The sequence below is a fragment of the Solea senegalensis genome, linkage group LG11 (assembly GCF_019176455.1).
Source record: "Solea senegalensis isolate Sse05_10M linkage group LG11, IFAPA_SoseM_1, whole genome shotgun sequence".
NCBI lineage: Eukaryota > Metazoa > Chordata > Actinopteri > Pleuronectiformes > Soleidae > Solea > Solea senegalensis.
The window spans coordinates 22,717,985-22,739,332 of record NC_058031.1 but is presented as its reverse complement, the minus strand read 5'-3'; the positions used below and the strand labels follow the sequence as shown (position 1 = coordinate 22,739,332).

Here is a 21,348-nt window from a genome sequence, read left to right as displayed (position 1 = left end):
CAATTCAAAAACTCTTAAAACTATAACAAGAAGATACAAAGTCAATTACAAATAAACAACAAATTAAAGTTACAAGTTAAATTTGCAAAAACAAATTATACAAAAAAGGAAAATCAGTTCACAGCACTAAAAATATGCAAAAGCGATGGCAAATAAAATAATAAATATACAGAAGAGGATTAGGGCCACACACATTTGGAAACAACAAGAAAAATTCTGAGATTAAAGTCAGCATTGTGACTTTTTTCTCAGAATTGTAGTTGTTTTTATTTTATTTTAATTTTGTAAAATAACATATCTAATAATGATAAATAAATACACTAAGTTATAAAAACAAGAACATAAAGGTAAAAATAAAAAAGGAAGACATCACATGAAGGCACGTGTGTAAAAATTAGTTTTAAGAAGTAATGTTAAAGAATTCACTGGATCTGAGAACTTGATCTCTTCAGGTTGGTCGTTTCAAAGTAGAGACTTACAGTAAATCTCCTTTAAATTTAAGTCTCAACTTTGGGACAGAGAAATAATCTGTCTATAAACTGGCTTCATGTAAGATCATCAGGGAGTAAAACACTTATTAAAGTGTGTTTATTTTATTCATCTGATTGTTTCTAGGTGAGACCTTGTCTCCAACCTTTGAGTCTGAATGCACTCAGTATTGACTTTCACAGGTCAATAATGTGTGTGTTTAGTTTCAGGTTACACTGATGCAGCCTCTTTGTTCTTCAGTTGTTGCCAGTCTTTGTTAGTCAGTGAAATGGCGATCTGGCTGCAGCAGAGGGCGAAAGACGCGCAGACGGGCGAGATGAAATCGTTCACGGTGCACAGACACAAGGATCGCAGGCAGGGGAGGAAAGTGTTACTCAGCTGGACGCACGGCACCACAAACCTACACAGAGACACGGAGAGAGAATGAGTGCATTGTGGGCTTGTGCTTCACTTTGTGTACGGCAGAAGTTGAGAAATGTTCAATTTTTCAGTCAGTGAATCAAATCACATTCTATCTCTACACGATTTTTCTCAGTTTGGTATCAGTCAGCTCATTTTCCATCAAGTAATTGTTTCTTGTTGTTGGACGTCACATTCATGACTCTTCCTGTGATGACACTCCCTGACCAATCTTTGGAATTTGAACTTATAAGTAGATCTTTGAACTGTAAGTAGATTTTGGAAAAAGTAGGATTTTTAAGTCTTTTTAACTGATCTGCAGTTCAGGATTATGAGCTTTGATTTTTGTGTTGACTCTTCCAGTGATGACACTCTCTGACCCTTCAGTGGCCGACAATCTGTTGACGTCACATGTAACATCGGCTCTGCTGTAACACGTCAGAAGCAGGTACTAAAAAAAACACCAGGTACTATCACTGATGGAAAAGCAAAAGAAACAAACGAGCTGAGCCGAGTCGTGCTAGAACTGTGTCATGGAAAAGCGCTAATAGTATTGTTCAATTTCTATCTATGTACCTGTTGCTACACTGTTTGTGTGTTCAAAACGTGTCGAGCGTTGTTAGCAACTGGTATTGAGACATGGAGGGTGAAACTGTTAGCGTACCACACGTGCAGACAGGCCAGAACAGCCAGTAAAAGGCCGCAGAGGAACGCGAAGGGCACAGCGAGCAGCAAGGTGAGGCAGCGGTACGTCCAGGTACGTGTTGTCTCAAAGCCGGTGACGCTGTAAAACCAGACCTGGTCGATGCTATGGGGCGTAGCCGGCTCTGCTAGCACGTCACTGACCTCCACCTGTAAAACAACAACAAACAAACAAGGAACAAAGACAGTGTTTATAGAGTCAATTTAGGCTCACACTGACTGATTCTGACTTAAAATAATGGATATTTTTCAAGTTAATGGATGCTAGGAAGACTCAGAATGTGCCCAACATGCTAACAACTAGCCACCTTTTTAACATGTAGGTGAAAATTGGGGACATGTTGCTACCTAACTTAGTGGATTCACTAAATCTAGTGCGTGTATTCGACTGACGGGCGCAGTTTAATATATTTTACATATTTTACATACAACTGCTTTAAATTATTATAATCTGCTCTTGGTTGGGATTGTAGCTTTTATTTTTCTCCTCTCTGGTTTAAATCTGCCATTTTGTTTGTGTTAATGCTCCGGAAGAAGAACACGTCAAGTACTAACCCGTTTAAACCTAATATTTAAGTTTATTGTGTTTAAACAGTATTTTCTATCAAGGATCAAGCAAATTTAAGACCTACGCTTTAACTTGACTTTTATTACTTTATTACTGTTTCACTGCACCTATTATTTTATTGTTAACGGGTTACTCATTGCTTATAGTACTTCTTTTATTTATTCATTTACTTACTTCAATGTCGTGCTTAATGATCTATTTAATTTTATCTGTTACCATTTTTACACTTTTGAAATTTTCTTTTAACTCCTGTTTTTAGTATATTAATATTTTAGTCTGCGGCTGTGTTTCCTCACTTTCTTCTCATCCTCACTTCTTTATGTCTTCATTTCTTCACTTCTTCACTTCCCCATCACTGTTTTAATACATCATACATAATCAATATGTCGGCTGAGACGGTTGTTGGTCGGTGGATTTGATCGATTGATTGAACGACAGAGGGGCGGAGGGGGTGAAAAGTCACTCAGTGACACACAGTAGATCCGTTTTAGTGACAGGAAATTGATTTTCAGACACTAGTGTTAGACGATAAGCCTGTCATGTGATGGATGAAGTGACCTGTAAGTGCTTGTTGATGCCATGAGGGTCTCTGCTGACAGGAGGAGTGGGTGTGGTTGTAGGGGTGACAGGGGGCATCGGTGGGGTCGGAGGGGTCGGTTTGGGTGCCGGGGTCGGGGTTTTGGACGCAAACTCTGGAGGAGGAGGAGGTGGAGGAGTCGTGCCCATCATCCGTTCTCCTCCTGCGTCATCGTCGTCACTGTCGTCATTGATCTTACATTCCACCAGACAGTCGTCGCTCACCATCATCATCGTCACTGCACGACAGAGAGAGAGAGAGAGAGAGAGAGAGAGAGGGCACAGCATTCTGTGAAAATATTCTGTGAAATATCGTCCTCCTGACTAGATGCTCATTGGGTCATCTGAGTTTAAAATCCCTGAGTTATACACAGTAACACACACACACACGGATTGGGTGTGTGCATATGTGTGTAGTGTAACAGTGATCAGCACTCTGCTTCCACCACCTGTTTTTCAGCCCCCGGAAAAAGAAGCCACGCCAAAATCCCTAAATAGCAGCTGGTAATTTTAAAATTACCTCATAAAAGTTTGAAACACAATCAGTTCAGTCGAGTTTATAATCAATGTGTGTCCATATTTAGCTGAGTATGTGTCGTGTGGGGACTTCCCTTTGAATTAAAAATAACATTAAAGAAAATTCAAACACGTGTTGGATGAAGTTCTGCCTTGAGTTTCATGGATGTATAAAAAGAGAGTTCACTGAAAATAAAATGGTTGATATTAGTTTTTAAATTTAAATTGACTAGTTTTAAGAAGATAACTTGCTTACTTTAGTTTGACTGAACTTAAATCCGTTCAGGTGCAGCCAATTCATGTGATTCTTTAAAAATTTGGCGACTATTTTGGGAGGTTTTCATCGCAGTGAAAAGCTCAAATGTTGTTACGAAAATGTTCATCTAAAGGGGACGTTTGACTGACACGACTATAGCATCACATCCATCGAGCCTCCTGATTTCAGATGTTGCAGGTGACACATTTATCAGTTGCACAACAGATTTTGATTGCATCAACTTTCTCGACACAGTACTTTTGGGGTCACGTTGCCCGGGTAGCTCCCCATGTCACCTGTCAGTCGAGCTCCGGCCGTCATGTGAGAGCCAATGAAATCACTCCTCGCTACCAAGAATTCTACCAAGAATTGACCAATCGGGTGGCGCCCCACTACCAAGAATTGCGAGAACCAATCACCGCTCGTCATGGGCTACCAAGATTTGACCAATCGCAATCGGTATCGCTACCAAGATTTGAGAGACGCTATTTCGTCCAGACCGTCATCTTTTGCTGCATTTTACAGTAAGTTCCGTGCCACTCTAACGTTTCAAAGTGTTTATATCACATTGTTATATATGTTTATTATACAAATAAAAGTATACTCTGGTGCCAGTTAGCTAGCACACCCGGTAACGTTAATGATGAACGTTTCATTTATTTGCGTTGCATGTAACCTAGCTGACAGTGACAACATACGAACGACTGTAACATTAACAGACGGACAATTCTCCATTTTTTTTAGCTTTTTCACCTACCGATAATGACTGTCATTTACTTCAGTACGCTTACAACGGTCACAACTGTATGCTTGTTTGCATAGGAAATCGTGTAACGCGACTACACTGTTAATAACGGGCTGGCGACTTATCATACAGTTTACCAACGTAATATTTGCTTTAATTACTTATTTAGATCAAAAAGAGGCCAAAACAGATATGTATAGATAAGTCAATATAGTTTGAGTGTTATGATAACTTATTATATTCTGTATTAAAGTATACAAACAGCTAAGAATTGCATTATTACATTAAGAAAGAAGATAAAGCATTTAAAATATAATACATAATATAAGAAACATATATTATTAAGACAGATACTCTGTTAAAGTTGGAATGATTTTGTATTCAGACACATTGATCTTTTAATTTTATTTATATGTGCTTGAATCTTCACTGATATGTTTATAAGAGATTGATCAATAAAGTTTTGAATAGATATACACTTTATCTATGAAGAATAAATCACATTGTCATTTCATGAGAAGAGGTAACAAATATTTTATTCCAACTTTATGGGCAACAGTGAATACACAAACATACATTCATGTCCCCACACATTCATATATGCATAGGCCTACTTCTACTTTCACACATATGCATGCTTGCATCTATGCATTACTGAAGAAGACTGAGTGAAAATTCTATAAATGTATTTGCAGTAAGAGATCAGACCAAGCTTATTTTAACTGTTGTTTGTTTTCCAACCATAGAGAATGGATCCTAAATTTAGGAAGAGGGCTGAGAATGCGCTGGGCTATGCTGGATATGTGGTGGCATCAATGTCGGAGGAATCAGGAAGCTCTGATTCAACCTCGTCAATAAAAGAGCCTTGCTGAAGTATATTTCGCTGTATCCGGAGGGACGTTATGCCATTCAGTTCAAGATGGAGGCGAGATCCACAAGTCAGCGTAAACCAGCCACCTCCACACAGGCCTCCACCTCATCACAGCCCTCCACCTCACCGCGACCATCCTCAGTGCCTGTATCCTCCCTGCGGTCATTGTTGACAGGGAAAGGTGTGTCCCAGCAGAGCATCCACAAGTCTGTCAAGAGGCTGTTTATGCCACCAAAGTTTCATCCATGTAAGTATACAACTAGAAAAAGGATTCTGTGTAACATGGAGTTGTAGATGTTTTCATATTTGTAATGTATTCTGCTGTTAAGTGTAAAGGTTCCAATAATAATGACTTATATAAAACATGTTTAGATTGGAGGCTGTCTCACTATAGAGGCAACAACACTGTTCATTACACTGTTTATCTGTGTCCTTCCCATAGCAGCTGTACCTGTGTGCCCCCCAGTTTGTGAGGACAGTGGGAGACCTGCTGGATCTAATCCCAGCCTTGGTCCCCAGCTTCAAACCGACACTCCTCAGACCTCTCAGGATGCGGAAATGCTCTGCACTCATCAAGGTCAGAGGTCAAAGCATGTCCTAATCAAACTGTTGCATACTTAAAAGACAGATGCATAGCAGTCTAAAACTGCTAAAAGACAGATGCATAGCTGTCTAAAACGCATTGTTAGTGCATACTTGTTTTATCCATCATAACAATTGCTCTTTGCTTAAATGTGTTCTAAATTAGCTCCCCAGCAAGATGCTCCTAGTGTGGCAGAGGAACAGCCTTCAACATCATCATGCTCCACCAGTCATGATGTAGGTTAACATTTTGATGATGTTTTTAACTTCTTTCGGGTTACATCTGTAATAAAATCAAATAGGCGTAATATTTGAAAATACTTTCTTTCTTTTTTTATCACTATTTTGTTTAATGTAGGACTCTGTTGGACCAGACAACATTGAGGGCTTCCAAGCTGTCCAGGACTTGACGGGACACTTATTCACATTAAAAGACCACAGTCTATCAAGACACAATCTCCAAAGGGAGATTCAGGGCCACAAAAAAAAATGTTGCACCTGGTGTAGAGAGTACAAAGCGGTATGTATGACAATGCTACATACTATTATATAATGTCTTTTATGAACACTAATGCTGCCCATACCTTTGCAGATGCTTTGCAGGAGGGAAAAGCCCAGCACAGTGGCCTGACTGCAATCGTGTGTGTGAGGCACTTTTTATTCAACTTTGCAAGGGGTATCGTGGACCCAGGCGCATTGATGGAGTCAGGAAAGAGCGTTGGAGCCTTGTCACCAAAGCATATCTTCACATCCGCCAAGTCATTCTAAATAATGCCATGGTGATGGAGAAGACCACCATCCAGCTCCCGGTGATGAATACTGCAACCATCGCTAGTTGGTGAGTTAATAAAAGGGAATAACATAGTATCTGTGCTCTGTTCTGTGTAGATATATTGCATATATATGATACACTATGGTATACAAACAAATGTATACTTTGAATATTTTTAGGTACAATAAACTTCAGAAAAAGCAGGAGAAGAGCATGCTGGAGCAAGGCCTGTCTATTCCAAAGAACACTAATGTGAGCCCAGAGAGCTTGCCTCTTGCAGTTGTGAGGAAAGACAGGCCCTGTGTCCCGACCAGCAGTGTGGCAAATCCCCACATCTTTGTCCTGCCCTCTAACACGGCAGGGACCGCGCAGCTGAAACAGCGACGGAACCTGCCAGTGACTCCATCTGCAATTCGGCCACCATTCCTTGCAGCTCTCGATCAACCTCTTCATCCTCCCCAGCCTGTACCACAACCTCTCCTGCTTGCACCACAACCTCTCCTGCTTGCACCACAACCTCTCCTGCCTGCACCGCAACCTCTCCTGCTTGCACCACAACCTCTCCTGCCTGCACCACAAGCAGTACTTCGGAAATTGGTACTGCCAAGCCACAGCCACTACAACTCTGGCTGAGTGGAAGGCCTCATTTGAAGCCCGGGGTTATGGCAAAAGGAAAGATGCACCACCACAGTAATTTTGTATTTGTATTGTATTGTATTTGTCTTCACTTATCTAATATTATATATATTCTATTCTAGTTTGTTGTGTTAATAATAATCTATTTTATTTATTCGATTATATTCTGTTGTGGTACTATGTGTGTGTGTATATAAGGTATTCTGTTCTGTTTTATATGTATATATTATTGTATATTGCTATTTGTTATCTGTTATATACACTGTTTCACTGGAGTTGCATTATTGTTTACATGTGTATATATTTATTAGAATGCTCACTCTTTTTTTTACTGATTTTATTACTGCACTGGTTGTTTTTATTTGTTTGTAATAAATTTGTATTCAGATGGCTTTGTCCATCAAGTGTTATTTTGCATTCAAATACAATATACATTATAATATAAGATAATCCTTTATTAGTCCCATGCACAGGAGGAAATTTTCACACACACCACATGGGGGGGGTATTATCACACCAGAGATAATAATTTAGCCATTATCCATCATATCAAAGGGCCAAGTTGCAAGTTATTGTAATTCTGCAACAAAGGTGTGTGTAATATTACTTCTACTTACTCATCAAAATCAAGTTATATGACATTCATCATTTAATTACTTGATGATTGTCTATTGCTTAATCATATGATAAGCATACACATCTTTACTTTACAGCCAATGCTTGTGATAGACAATATATACGTTTTACATAAAAAGAAAATGGTAACCTTATACCTTTCATATTACTGGTAATAGTAGTCAATAATTGTGCTAAACGATATTTCAATGTTAACATACAGCACACAATGTTGGTAAACTTATACATGTTATATTATAACGTTAACAGTCATTAATTGTGATAAACTAGATACTGAAATGTTAACAAACACCAAAAACGGCTTTATTAATTAATACCATAACCAATTTACAATGCAGTTCGCTTCAAAAGTGACGGGAGACACGGGACGCGAACCGTAACCGCAACGGCATATCATGGTAGGGTGTTGCGATTTCTCGTTCTCGGACCTCGACAAACGGGCTATTTTCTCTGACTCTGCTGTGTGACATGGGGCGCTAGCCGGGCTGTTGGACCCTGAAAATAACCAGCCACAACGTTTCCATTTTTGGCAGCCTTCCCAGAGTACTCTGATACTCTTGGGGTACCAGAGTAAAATGGTACGGTGCGGTCCGGGTGGAGCTAGACTCCGGCTCCACCCACGACAACACAGCTGATTCGGGACAAACAAACGAAAAACATCGAGCCATCGAGCCATCGGTCACAGGCCACACCAAGTCATGGTCCTGTTCTCATTCGAAACGCAAGCCTGAGCCAGAGCTTTACCATTCCAGACCGAACCGTACCATGATGGAAACAGAGCATTATATGAACACGCTTATGTTGACAGCACATTCAATTCTCGCCAATAAAACCCTCCCAAAATGTCACACACTGGAGCTTTAAATGTGATTCATTCAATTTAGCAGATGGAAAGCAGGTGATGCACGGTGTAAAGTAAATCACTGCAGCAGAAAGACTCACCTCACTTTTCTTAATCCCGTGTCAGAGAGAAGAGGCAGAGGAATCTCCTGCTGAGTGTTAATCTAAAACGTCCACGAGCGGTCGTGCTGATAGACGCTTAATCCCAGAGTCCCTCAGAGCTAGATTTGGTACACGAGACACACACACACACACACACACAAATATACACACACTGAGAAGCACATGTACAGTGTGTGTGTGTGTGTGAGGAGGCAGTTATTTTAGGAGGAGGTGTGGATGAGTCCAGATGATCACGTTACAGCACTGGGGTTCATCTGAAAACAGAAACTTAAACAATGACACATGCATTTTTTGTGCATTTTTATTTCACCGTTTGGTTTCTTCCATTCATTTTTTCATTCATTCATTCATTTTCTACCACTTTATCGTCTACATGAGGGTCATAAGTGGAGCAGGTCACCAGTCTATCACACCTACAGTCAATTTAAAGTGTCCAGATAAGAAACATACGCACTTCTTGTTGTGAGGCAACAATGCCAGCCAATGCACCACACGAAACGATCATCTTGAATTCATTCATCATCTTTATTGTTATTTTTTAACCACATTTACACTTTGACACAGTAAATCTTGTGACATCTTCAGACAGTGATCCAAAAAAACAGAGGTTATTTCATTATTATTATTATTTTTTTTAAATCATAGAAGCAGAATCTGTAGATTTCTATGATTCCAACACTGAAACACGACAGAGAAGAGATGCCATTCATATTTAAAAGAAGATCGATGCACATGGAGTCAAAGGAATGGTTTCATCTCACCACAAATGTCCGGAAACTTATTGGAATGGGACCCGTGGATGGTGCACAGTCGAGTCGGGGGGGGGAATGAGACAAGAAAGAGTTTTCGATGGCGGCTCCACAACGTCGCAGTTGCATTCACAGTTTAACCCTCTCTGATCCGGGGGCCATTTTGGCTCTTGAGGCTGTCGTGGGGGGGCACAGTTTCCAGCAGGAGAGGGAAAAAAAATCCACCATAAATCCTGAGTGAAAACAAACTTGCACTAATTCCCTCGAAGCCAAACCTGAGTCAGCTCGTCTCTAACTCTGCTAAAGCCCTGAGATTTGGCCTGAGCTTCAGGCCGTGTGGCACATATGAGCGGGACAGTGTGTGTGTGTGTGTGTGCGCGCTAACACGCCGCGAGGATCTACGGATGCCCACTAGGTTCAGAAACAACGCAGCTGTTCAAGCAAGTAAAACGTCACAGGGAAAACATGTATGAAATATAATTATCTGTAAATATACAAAACTTATAGCCAATAAAATAATGTCAGATGTTTTGATTCAACGCTAACAAGGACATAATTATGTCTTATTTTACGTAATATCAATTTTTATGTAAGATCAAGCAGAGATGAAACCTCTCAGGTCATCAGAGGTGAAGTGAATGTGATGAGTTTGGTGAGTGAAGGCCATCGGTACACTTAGGCGCACAGTGCTACACAGATTTTATGGAGCCGTGCGCAAAGAGCGCATTAGGGAACAGAATTAAGCCCCGCCCACCAGGCAGAAAAAACATTTCCACAGAAGAAGTTGTCGCCAAGGATCGTCATCCGAGCCTCGACCCTCGAACCGGCGGAAACCCAGACTCCTCTGCCCGCTGTCCCGAGGGAGCTGTAGCGTCGTTCTCTTCTTCTTTGGTAGGAATGTGTCTGATTCCCTTGCTTGTACCGCCGCCCGATGGTTAAGTGGGATACTACAGGTGTCTGACGCACGAGTATACCAGGGTCTGCATGTGCACTGAAGTATACCACATGCTTGAGTGAAGGCACTCCTAGGCACAGGCCCCAGATCAGGTTTGTTATTGAAACTCAAACAAACATTGCAAGGAGAGCTGATCTCAGACCCGCCACTAGGGTGCAGCTTCAAGTCTCTTTTCTTGTTGTTTTTGTTTTTTTTTTTAAATGTGTACCATGGCGACCACATTTACACACAAACGTCAGTCTGGCGATGTCACGTCCCTGATTCTCCCCCCCAAAAAAACTGCAAAAGCCTGGTAAACGAAAAAAAAAGAGAGGAAGAGACAGGAAAGTAAACAAAACAAAAAAAAACTACAGCTGGAAAAACAGACACTCGACGGACGGTAACACGGCACGGAGACTAGTGGCACTATGATACGCAACTATTATACACGTGTCATAAAAATAAGTCGTCATCGGCGTACGCGTTGAGCTGTAAACCGGTGACTGCAGTCACGGTGTCTCAGTCCACCGGTCTGAAAAGTGCTCGTCCTCTCAGGCCAAACCCAACCTTCTTGGCGGCTGGCACGGCCTGAGGAAGAGAGGAAGGTAGCGAGGAGGAGGCGGGAGCTGAGGAGGCGGCGGGAGTGGCGAGCGGCGGTATTGGGGCGGCAGGCTGCCGCGACAGGAGCTCTTTGAAGACAGAGTTCATCTGACGGCTGATCATCTCCTGAGGAAACATGAAAGGAGATGGGGGAGGGGAGATAATGGCAATCAGTGACCCCTGTCCTCCAAGGACACTTCCTGCTGTGGGTGGAGCTACAAAACGTGGTCCAATTGGTGGCCACACATTCTCTGTTCCTGTCGCTCGCTACTACTGAGGGGTCCACAAGGGGGCAATAGAGGTTCTGCAGTGGAACTTTACGACATCTTCACTCGCTCACTTTCCTGCACCAAAGTCCAGAGAGAAAATCAACATTTTTAGCCCATGTCGACACAGGACCTGCTGGTCAACTGCTGCCCCCGTGTGGTGAGTTTGGGTCACTTAGGTCAATCTGAACAAAGGATTTCAAACCCAGAAGTCGCCTGTGAGTTATGATATAAAATTGATGATTTTCCAAATGGACTTTGGTGTGGGAGAGTGAAACCTCCAGTTTCCAGTCAGAAAAGTTTGATAAAGAAGCAAAAAGTGGATTTTTTTCATTAGATTAACATTTTGTTTGGTGGTCAAATTATAACCAATGGTTGGGATTTTAATCCGTGACACATCTGAAGCACTAACCTTGTCCACTGCGGTTCTGTCCGCCTGAATGAAGGGAGGCCTGTCCGGGGGTTTGAAGTTGCCCTGTCTCAGCGTGTCCAAAGTATGTCTTCTCTCCTGAGACCTGGAGGACACACACACACACACAATTATATCTTTGTTCACTTCTTTTTCTCGTGTGGTTGTTTTTGTTTGTTTGACTTCTTTCAACTTGTATCAGTTGTGTTAATTTTCTATGCACTAATTTACTATGTTTCTTTCGCGAGGCCCTCTCAGCCACCACCCTGCCAGCAGGTGGTGCTATGCCCTTGACTCAGGTTTCATGTGCTGTGTCTTCTGGCCGGGTCTCTTATGTTGCGTGTGAAGTTTTGTGCAGATCGTTCAATGTACCGCAAAGTTACAGCCCACTTCCTGTTTCGTGGCGCATGGTCAGAATATGCCGAAATTCCGACCGTGGCCACGCCCTTTTGAATCTGCAACACCCCATGCTGACTTATCCTCAATGACGTGTCGAGGACAAATTTACACTTTTTTTTAGGTTGGTGCGATTAACTCGCTGAGGCGTGTTCGCAAATCGCCAAGATGGACGAAATTTCAAAAATGTCCGACTTCCTGTTGAGTTGACGTCATGGTCCCAGTGGACTTTTTTGTTTGTGTTGGGCTGTGATAAGTTTTAACTAAGTTTCGTGAAATTTGGTGCAACTTAATTTTGACTGTGCCTACCGGGGTTTCACCTTTGGAGGGGTGCTACTGAGCCATTTTGCACGACTTTTAAGTTTTTCCCTTATATTATAATTTTTTTTCCGCCAGTTCTGCATTGCGTGCCAATGTTTCGTACGTTTTCACCGGCGTTTAGTGCCTCAAAAATGCACACCACTGTGTGTGTGTGTGTGTGTGAGTAGTATAGATATGATCGCAAAGTTTTGCTGATTTTCCTAAACTCACTTCCTCACTTGAGTGTGTGTGTGTGTGTGTGTGCGCGTGTACGGACTCTTACACTGGCAGGTGTCGTGTAGCCGGAGAGGTCGGCGGCTGCTTTCCACTGGGGCTCCCTTCACTTCCTCTCTGTCGCCCCGGCAACGAAGCACTGTCGCTGTTCACTCGCATCCTGTCGGGGACAGACAGAGGAAACGATGGTGTGTTGCTCTGAAAACTCTCTCTCTCTCTCTGTGTGTGTCCAGGTATTACTAATGTTGTGGGGACCTAAACCTGTTTACGCAGTCACATTATGGGGACCTGTCTTCCTTTTGGGGACAAAAAGCAAGTCCTCATAACGTAAATTACTACATTTTAAGGTGAAGATATGTTTTAAAGTTAGGTTGGTTAGGATTAGGTCAGTAGTAATTGTGGTTAAGGTTAGAGTAAGTCTCCAGGAAATGAATGTAAGTCAATGCAATGTCCCCTCAAGTCATGAATGTCGAACATGTGTGTGTGTGTATGTGTGTGTGTGGTCCAGGTATAACTCACATTGTGGGGACCTAAATCTGTCACATTATGTAGACGTTGTAGTAGAAGTTATGGTTATGGTCCTCGGACGTCATGGAAACCAGACTGTGTGTGTTTCTTGTATTTATATCTTTGTGAGGTCCACAAAAACATAAAAACCCTATCTGTAAACATCTTTAAAGGACCTTCTTCAGGGCCAAGACCTGGTTTAAGGGGGTAAGGGGCTAGGGAATGCATTATATCAATGATGTGTCCTCACAAAGACATAAAAAGAAGTGTGTGTGTGTGTTCAGACTAGTATGTCTGCCTTTGTGAGGACCAGAAAAAACGTACAAACTATAGGAGGCGAGGACATTTTGTCTGGTCCTCACAAGTTTTTCAGGGGGTAAAGACTTGGTTTTATGGGTAAGGGTTTTTACATTAGGCTCAGATTAAGATTTAGGATTAGGCTTTTTTAGTTGTTGGACCTTGAAGTCATAACAGGGATGAGGAGAGTCTTTATGGAGACCAAACACTTGGTCCTAATGAGGCAGAACCTAATTTCTGAGAAAGTGGTTTAGTTTTTTAGGGCTAAGATTTAAATTGAGGGTAGGTTAAGGTAAGGGGTTTCAGGCATTGGCTGGTTATGGTTAAGACTTTTGGGGACATGGCCCATATTTGTGGAACAGTCCTTCTGAAGATCTGAACGCAGGAAAACGCGAGTCCTTGCTTTTTTTAGTCTGGCTTTTAATAACATGGTGTTTTTTCTGTCTATTTGTCAGTTTTATTGAGATTAGTAGTGTGTGTGTGTGTGTGTGTGCGTGTGTGTGTACCGTGTTGTGTTCTCCGTCTGTGCGTCTTCCACTGTCAGGTTACCAGTGCTTCCTCCTCCTCCTCCTCCTCCTCCCTCGTCTCGTTTCCCTCGCTCTGACCTGAAGGAGAAGAACACAGAGATCTGATGAGCTTCTGTTTCATTACACAAAGAACAAACAGTACAAGTTTAAATAAAAGTGTGAGGTGAAGACAAAGTGTTTTTCTTTAGTTCTTTGAGTAATAACAAAGTGGGTGGACAAAATAATCCAAAGTTTGTCTCTCTGTCGATGTTTAACTGCTGAGTCAGAGTGACTTTGTGTTATTTTGTCCAGCTGCTGCGCGAGAAACAACTCGAGAAAATAAATAATACGTTTTTGAAGAATAAAACAGTTCCAAGAACTCGGCTCCAGTTAAAAGTGTAACTAAATCCTTAAACTACTGTTTTTTCAGGTAAAATATTTTTCTGATGTTGTCAGTCACTGACCACATGTGGCCCTCGCACTTAATATCAAGTTAATCTGTCAAATTTTTTAAATGTTTGTATTATATCGTTCCCTTTTAAGTTGAAATTCTGTGAAATATTGTCATAAATTATCGTTTTGATATGATAATGGGTCCAGAAATGATTGTTGGGTTCACGACGAGTTCAGTAAAGTTAAATTATTTTATTATTTAACTTTCTATTTTTTTTATATTAATTAAAGAAAAAGAAGTTATATTTCATCTAATTATCTGGCATTGAAAGAGTCGAGTTTGTGTTTGTGGTCTTGACTTCACAGGTCAAAGCAGAGAGACGTCGCTCACCCGTCCAGCACGCTGATGTACTTGTGGGGGATGAGACCTTTGACTCCTCCCACCTCGCCTCTCCACCAATCACAGGAGGCCTTGCTGTGGAGGATGAGAAGCTCTCCCTGTTTGAACGACAGCTCGGCTGGAGACCGGGCCACATAGTCGAACATGGCCACTGCCTCCCACTCTGCACACACACACACACACTTGTTTTTATATGCTAGTGAGGACACATCGTTGACATAATGAACTCTCTCGCCTCTTACCCTTACCTTAACTATCACAACTAAGTGCCTAACCTTAACCTAAACCCAATTCTAACCCTAACCCTTAAACCAGGTCTTAACAATGAAAAATTCCTTTAAAGACAGGTTTGTATGTTTTTCAGACCTCACAAAGACATTAACACAAGTACACACTCATCAAATATTACAATTTTTAAAAAGATTTTTAAACCATTTTGAGCATTTAATGTCTTCTTTTTAATGAATTAAAGAATTAATTAACTGTGTTATTTGATCATGTTCTGATAAATTAGACTTAGGTTAACTGTAGAGAAAAAACTAAATGGCTCTCACAAAAAAAGTGACAGTTTGCTTTTTTTACGTGTTTTTTTGCAAAAACCAATTCAGGTGCCAATGAGGTCATAAGGTCAGTCAGTCACAAGTTGGTGTTATTTGAATTTAAAAGTGTGATCACAACAAATTACACATCAACTGGTTTTAACAGAAACACAGTGTGAGTCGAGTTGAATTTTTTTGTTTAATTTCGGACATTGTGGTTGAGTTAAGGGCTAATTGCGGTTAAGTTAAGGTTAGGTTTAAGCATTAGCTAGTTACAGTTAAGGCCTTGGCTTGTTGGCTGTCCAAATGCGTCTTAAAATGAAATAGAAGTACAAGAATGTGTGTATTTTTATGCTGTACTGAACTCACCGTCTTCACTGGGCAGAGGCTCGGTCTCTCCGTCTCCCTCCTCTGTGATCGGTTCGCTGTAGAAAAGAAGTCGAAAAATCAAAGTCGAGTGTCTTTCCTTTCCTCACGTTGCTTTACTTTCTCTGACTTTACATACGATGTAATAACCTTCAAACCATCAAATCCCACGTGGTTTGATCAGTCAACATGTAGAATAACAGTGATCTTCTCAGCTACGTCTTAAATTCTTAAATTCTTAAAACACATGACAGTTTTTCTAATGAACTTTCACAAACTTTTAGTCATTTTTCCATCATATTAAATCACATTTCCATGATTTTCCATGCCTGGGAAACAATCTCACTAATCATAATTGATGAACCTGTATTAACCTGTATTGTATTCTCGATTAATAGAGGAGTTGTTCGGTCCATAAAGTGTCAAAAAAATGCTGAAAAATGTTCATCGGTGTTTCCCAATGGAAATAATAATGATCTCAAATGTCTTATTTTGTGTGAGAGCAAAAGAAATCCGGAAAATATTTGTTCTAAAAACTGATCCACGGCGACTCGTCTCACCAGTACTCCTGCTCCAGGGTCATGTGCTTCTCGTAGACGGGGCCCGGCTGCTCTGATTGGCCGGGGTAGATGGCGTCGTGTTGCAGGATCATGGTCTTGATGAGGTCGTTGACCTGTGGCTGCCTAGCGACCGCGTCGTCGGACTCCAGCCCCCTCAGCAGGCTCGGCCCGAAGCAGACGGCCAGGTTGTACGGCTGCATCATGTTCTCGTCGCTGTACTGAGACACACTGGGGGACGAAAATAAACAAAGATGTTAAAGAACATGAGCACGGTGTTGTTGTTGTTGTTGTTGTTGTTGTTGTTGTTGTTGTCTTACTGATTGAGGAAAGCGAAAAGGTAGCGCATCACGATGAGAAGCGGCCGTGGGAAAGTGGAGATGATCACTTTGATCTGAGCGGCTTTCTCTGACTCGTCTTCAATTTCTGAGCAGGATATTTAAAGGAAGGAAGAGGAAAAACAATTAAATTCAGCTCAATTTAATTCATTATACTTTGTCTGAGACTCGTGCTGTGCATACGAATGCCCTCACAGCACAATAAAAGCAATAACAGTAACGATCGTGACACAATGAAGGCACTAACGGAGCAACAAGTGTTAAGAACACCATTAAAAACCAGACTTAAAGAAATGATACATGACTCAGTCACTGACACTTCAGATTTTACTATAATCACTACAAGAGCAAATGCTGTGACAGTAGTCTTGAGACATTTACTTCATTTTTACTCATCTGGAATTAATTAAGAATTTGCAACAGGTACATGTTTTTATTCTGTTTTTGACTCATTTTTAACAACTTAAATGTGTCCAACAGACAAAGTTTCCTTTAGTCCACAGAAATGACTATTTTTGAAGAACACTCAGTTTAAATGAAATGCTAATTTGTCAGTAAACTAACTTCTCTCTGAATTATTAATGTAAGAACATCAAATGTACAGGCAAATTGGATGTGGGATTAATCTAATCTAAACACCTGTGGTCGCTTTAAGAGCTTCCAATGAAAACATGACTAGCATCGCAGCTGCTAAGCTAATCGTTTTTACTGTATGTCATTATATGTAAATAAGTCATTTTTAAACTCATTCAAATTTGGCTAACTGGTTTTTAATCCACATTCCGATGGCGTGATAAAAACTTTTGTTCGAGAACCTTAAACTTAACTTTAGTTAGCTAGGAAGTGGTTACGTTCGGCCTCATTAGGACCAGGTTTTGGTCTCCATGAGGACTGATAAGGTCAGTGTTTGTGTCAGAAAAGGGAAAAAGGCAATAAACACAAAAACTATGCACTGAACTTTTTGTGTTTGTGGACAAAAGAAGACATTTGAGGACATCTTCATTTCCAGGTTTTTAGAAACATTTTTCAATATTTTCTGACATTTTCCGGAACAAACAAGTACTCTAAATATTAATTGATAAACCAGTTTCTCAGAAATGTTCGGCCTTATTAGGACCAGGTTTTTGTCTCCATGAGGACTACAGCTAAAAAATGTCCTAAAGAGGAAATAAATACAAGAACACAGTAGGGCTGCATTGATTCATTAATTAACCAAATATTTTGATAATCAATGAATCGGTTTAAGGGTTATTTTTTAAATAATTACAACAAGTTTTCAGATTTTCCAGCTTCTTAAACATGAATATTTTCTAGTTTCTTTGCAACAAAAATTAACAAATAAATCATTAAAACATCATCATGTCCAGGCTTGAAAAACACTGATCAACATTTTTCCATTTTCTGACATTTCAGGAAAAAAATGGACAGACTATTCGATTATGAAAATAATCGTCAGTTGCAGCCCTAGAACACACACACACACACACACGTTCGACATTCATGACTTGAGGGGACATTGCATTGACTTACATTCATTTCTTGGAGACTTACTCTAACCTTAACCACAATTACTACTGGCCTAATCCTAATCCTAACCCTAACCCTAACCTAACCTTAAAACATATCTTCACCTTAAAATGTAGTAATTTACGTTATGGGGACTTGCTTTTTGTCCCCACAAGGAGGACAAGTCCCCATAATGTGACTGTGTAAACAGGTTTAGGTCCCCACAACATTAGTAATACCTGGACACACACACACACACACACAGATAGAGAAGTTAGATGAGGGCGGGTTCTTACGGACACACTCCAGCAGCTGTGAGTAGCTGTCGTACGGGAAGAGAGGAGGTTCGAGACCCCTGAAGTAAAGCTTCAACACACCGGCCACAGAGTCCAGGTCACACTCACTGTCTGACAGCGGATCTTCACCTGCAGACAAGTTCACACACACACACACAATTCATTTACTCTCTTTTGTAAACACAATGTTGGTGTATGATGATGTGAGTTTATAGGTTTTAATCATTCGAAATATTACAGTTTTAATACTTTACTCGTGACCTAAATGCATATTTAGGTCACGAGTAACAGACTTGCTTTAGGTGATTTCCTCTTAGTCTGAGACATCTTAGAAAAAATACCTTTGCATTACAATTTAATATTCTTTATAGGGTTGGTTCAGTGTTTTTTGAAGCACTGACACAGGCTAGTGTGCATTTGTTTACCACCTGGAAGCTCAGGTTTGTAATCCACTCTCTCCCCTGAACCAAAGCCCATAGAGAAAATCCTCCATTTTACATCACAGCTCACAGGAGTTATTGATCCACCGCTGCCTCCATCAGTGAGTTCAAATGTGTTATCTTGCGACTTCTCTGTTTGAATTCCTTTGTTTGGATTTAAATAATGCACACAAACTGACCAAACACGGCAGGAGTAGACCAACAGCTCCTGTGTCCACATGTGATCAAAGGCTGATTTTCTTCTATGGACTTGGGTGTGGGAGATTGTGTTGTTTACAAACGTAGTTTTCTTGTCGGAAAAGACCGTCAGTTGTGGAAATCTCGTTCTTAAGATATTGTAGACTTAAGCTGGTACAGATTTCATCAGGCAAGTCATTTATTTGGGCACTAAAAATGTCTTTTTTGAGGGTTTTCAGTTAGTGTCTGAGTCCTGAAGTCAGTGTGACGATACCGAAAAATAAACACACTTCTAAAAACTGATCTACCCCGTTAAAGTTGTTCTGTATAAACGTTTGTAAAGACCAGAAACACAACGTGATGAACTACTTACCTCTTTCAAATGCATCTCTAATGTGGTTAACCTCCCTCTGTGACCCAGGAACTCGGAATATTCCCTCATGGTGGAGACCTGTCACACACACACACACATTTATATGATAATCATGTTAAACACACACACACACACACACACACACTCTCTCAGCCGGGCTTAGAGCAACGCCATAAACACCGACTCACCGTGAAGGTTTATGAAGCGGATGCAGCTTTCAACCACCACAGGAATCTGCTGCCCAGAGCTCTGGAGAAGAAAGACGATTAGATGGAGGGAGAGGAGGAAAAAGGGGAGAGGAGAAGAGAGGGATGGAGACAGAGGGGTGGAGGGAGGAGAGCGGCGCAAACAAAGAAACTGTCATTGCAAGGAGGTGAAGTGTGTAGTGTGTGAGAGGAAAAAAAACAGCACATCAGCAGCAGAGTGCTGTAAACAGAGCAGGGGAATATCACTGTGTGTGGACCACAACATAAGATTTATTTTTCTTTGCGTCTGTATTATTGCACTGGACTGTGCAAGAGTAAGAACATTAAAAACATTTGTTTAAAAGGCTTTTAAAGGTCCAGGGTGTAACATTAAGGAGGATTCATTGGCAGTAATGGTATATTCTACACATAAATGTGTTTGTATAAAAGTATAATTGCTTTGTTTTCATATCCTCAGCCTAACTTTTCCATCTATCTATCTATCTATCTATCTATCTATCATCGCTTATGGGGATCAGTACCTGTGTTCGAGACATTCGCCTCCTTCTTCTGCAGGAAGCAAAGCACGGGCAGGAAAAGAAAAATACATCAGTGATTAGAGAGAAGAAAAAAAAACACAGAGCCAGAGAAAAGAGGAGTAAAGGTTTAGAAGCAGAGAGGAGAGAGGAGAACGTAAGCTCACGAGACACACAGAGAGAGGACACTCGGTGGACGAGAGAGGGGGCAGCAAAGAGGACAGTTGAGTTCTTTTAATCCCTCTTATGAGACGAGGAAAAGATAAAAATGTGAATGTGAGAGGAGAGAAAGTCTGAAGCGGCAGCAGCAAACACACACACAGGCCACATGTGGGTTTTCTAAACCCATGGTTCTCAAACTGTGGTACGCAAGCCTCAGAAATACTGTTCCACTGCGTAAACCAGGATATGTGATCGGAGTGTAGAAAATCCGATCTCTTGCTGTGTGACGTATATGTGAGGAAGAGGAGGAGGATGATAATTCTGCCTCCACTGTGTTTTAAACGTTGCGATAATGGTGTTGGTTCGTATAAAAGGTTTGAGAACCACTAGTGTAAATCACTTCTTTGGAGGGTTGAACAACAGCGCATCGCGGTGCAGGAAGCAAATAAAACAGGATTATGAATACGAATAGGATTAAAGTGTGTGTGTGTGTGTGAGTGTTACCTGTATGTAGGAGACTATGTCTGTGGTGAAGAGTGTGTGGCAGAATTGGGAAACAGGCCTGGACTTCCGAACACGCACTGAACGAGCACATTGCGCTCTGGGAAATATAATAAGGGGGGAAATATAAATAAATAAACAAACAAACAAATAAATAAATAAATAAATAAATGCATGAGGCCATTTGTGTTAAAACTGGAGATCCACAATTTAACTTATCTCCACACAAAGTTTAAGTAGTTCAAGTAAAAAAAATAACTAGTAAAAAATGTTTTTGCGCCTCTGCTGATCTACATAGTGCTGGATTTTAACGATCTAAAGATCGAGTACTTGTGAATGTATAAAAAAACACACGTAGATGATATTATTTAGATTTAATTAATTATTTGCCACTTTATCTCACAGTTAAATATCCTTTTTTTGACTGTAAGCCAAAGTTTGTTAACCACTCACTCTCCCACACACAATTCCATAGAGAAAATCAGTGTTTTTAGCTCGCAGAAACACAGAAGCGGCTGTCTACTGCTGCCTCGTGTGGTCAGTTTGTGTCACTGACATAAACCTGAACGAAGGACTTAAGATGCCGAAGTCACAAAATAACTGATTTTAATTTACTGATTGTGGCAGCAGTGGATCAACAACCCCTGTGTGCTGTGATGTTAAAATCGAT

At 40.9% G+C, this 21,348-nt stretch overlaps 3 protein-coding genes across 6 annotated transcripts in view; 1 reads left to right on the top strand and 2 right to left on the bottom strand.

The window, feature by feature from the left end:
• Positions 1-116: 116 nt before the first annotated feature.
• On the bottom strand, positions 117-8,971 carry zgc:158296 (uncharacterized protein LOC791212 homolog). The gene is made up of 4 exons (XM_044037752.1): positions 8,691-8,971; positions 2,717-2,973; positions 1,553-1,740; positions 117-889 (listed from the first exon to the last, which is right to left on the bottom strand). The coding sequence occupies exons 2-4, from the start codon at positions 2,966-2,968 to the stop codon at positions 700-702; spliced, it is 630 nt and encodes a 209-aa protein (XP_043893687.1). The 5' UTR covers positions 2,969-2,973; positions 8,691-8,971; the 3' UTR covers positions 117-699.
• Positions 3,786-7,244, top strand: LOC122776940. 3 transcript variants are annotated; one of them, XM_044037755.1, is made up of 7 exons: positions 3,786-4,030; positions 4,998-5,369; positions 5,565-5,699; positions 5,871-5,941; positions 6,063-6,224; positions 6,297-6,542; positions 6,656-7,244. In XM_044037755.1, the coding sequence occupies exons 2-6, from the start codon at positions 5,171-5,173 to the stop codon at positions 6,333-6,335; spliced, it is 606 nt and encodes a 201-aa protein (XP_043893690.1). In that variant the 5' UTR covers positions 3,786-4,030; positions 4,998-5,170; the 3' UTR covers positions 6,336-6,542; positions 6,656-7,244. The 3 variants fall into 3 exon arrangements, with proteins under 3 accessions (XP_043893690.1, XP_043893691.1, XP_043893689.1); XM_044037756.1 differs by lacking the exon at positions 3,786-4,030 and having other exon boundaries at positions 4,599-5,369; positions 5,568-5,699; XM_044037754.1 differs by lacking the exon at positions 3,786-4,030 and having other exon boundaries at positions 4,599-5,369.
• Positions 8,972-9,217: 246 nt separating the features above from the next.
• The window catches only part of arhgap4b (Rho GTPase activating protein 4b), a 35,010-nt gene continuing 22,879 nt past the window's right edge, over positions 9,218-21,348 (bottom strand). The window contains exons 13-24 of one of the 2 annotated variants that reach the window (XM_044037750.1): positions 20,682-20,778; positions 19,483-19,543; positions 19,295-19,372; positions 18,305-18,433; positions 16,485-16,590; positions 16,168-16,395; positions 15,611-15,666; positions 14,694-14,865; positions 13,910-14,008; positions 12,649-12,759; positions 11,673-11,775; positions 9,218-11,120 (exon numbers count right to left, since the gene is read on the bottom strand). In XM_044037750.1, coding sequence (XP_043893685.1) covers positions 10,914-11,120; positions 11,673-11,775; positions 12,649-12,759; positions 13,910-14,008; positions 14,694-14,865; positions 15,611-15,666; positions 16,168-16,395; positions 16,485-16,590; positions 18,305-18,433; positions 19,295-19,372; positions 19,483-19,543; positions 20,682-20,778 — 1,447 coding nt within the window. In that variant the 3' untranslated portion in view covers positions 9,218-10,913. Of the gene's footprint in view, positions 11,121-11,672; positions 11,776-12,648; positions 12,760-13,909; positions 14,009-14,693; positions 14,866-15,610; positions 15,667-16,167; positions 16,396-16,484; positions 16,591-18,304; positions 18,434-19,294; positions 19,373-19,482; positions 19,544-20,021; positions 20,050-20,681; positions 20,779-21,348 lie in introns of both variants that reach the window. The other variant, XM_044037751.1, reaches the window with a different exon arrangement.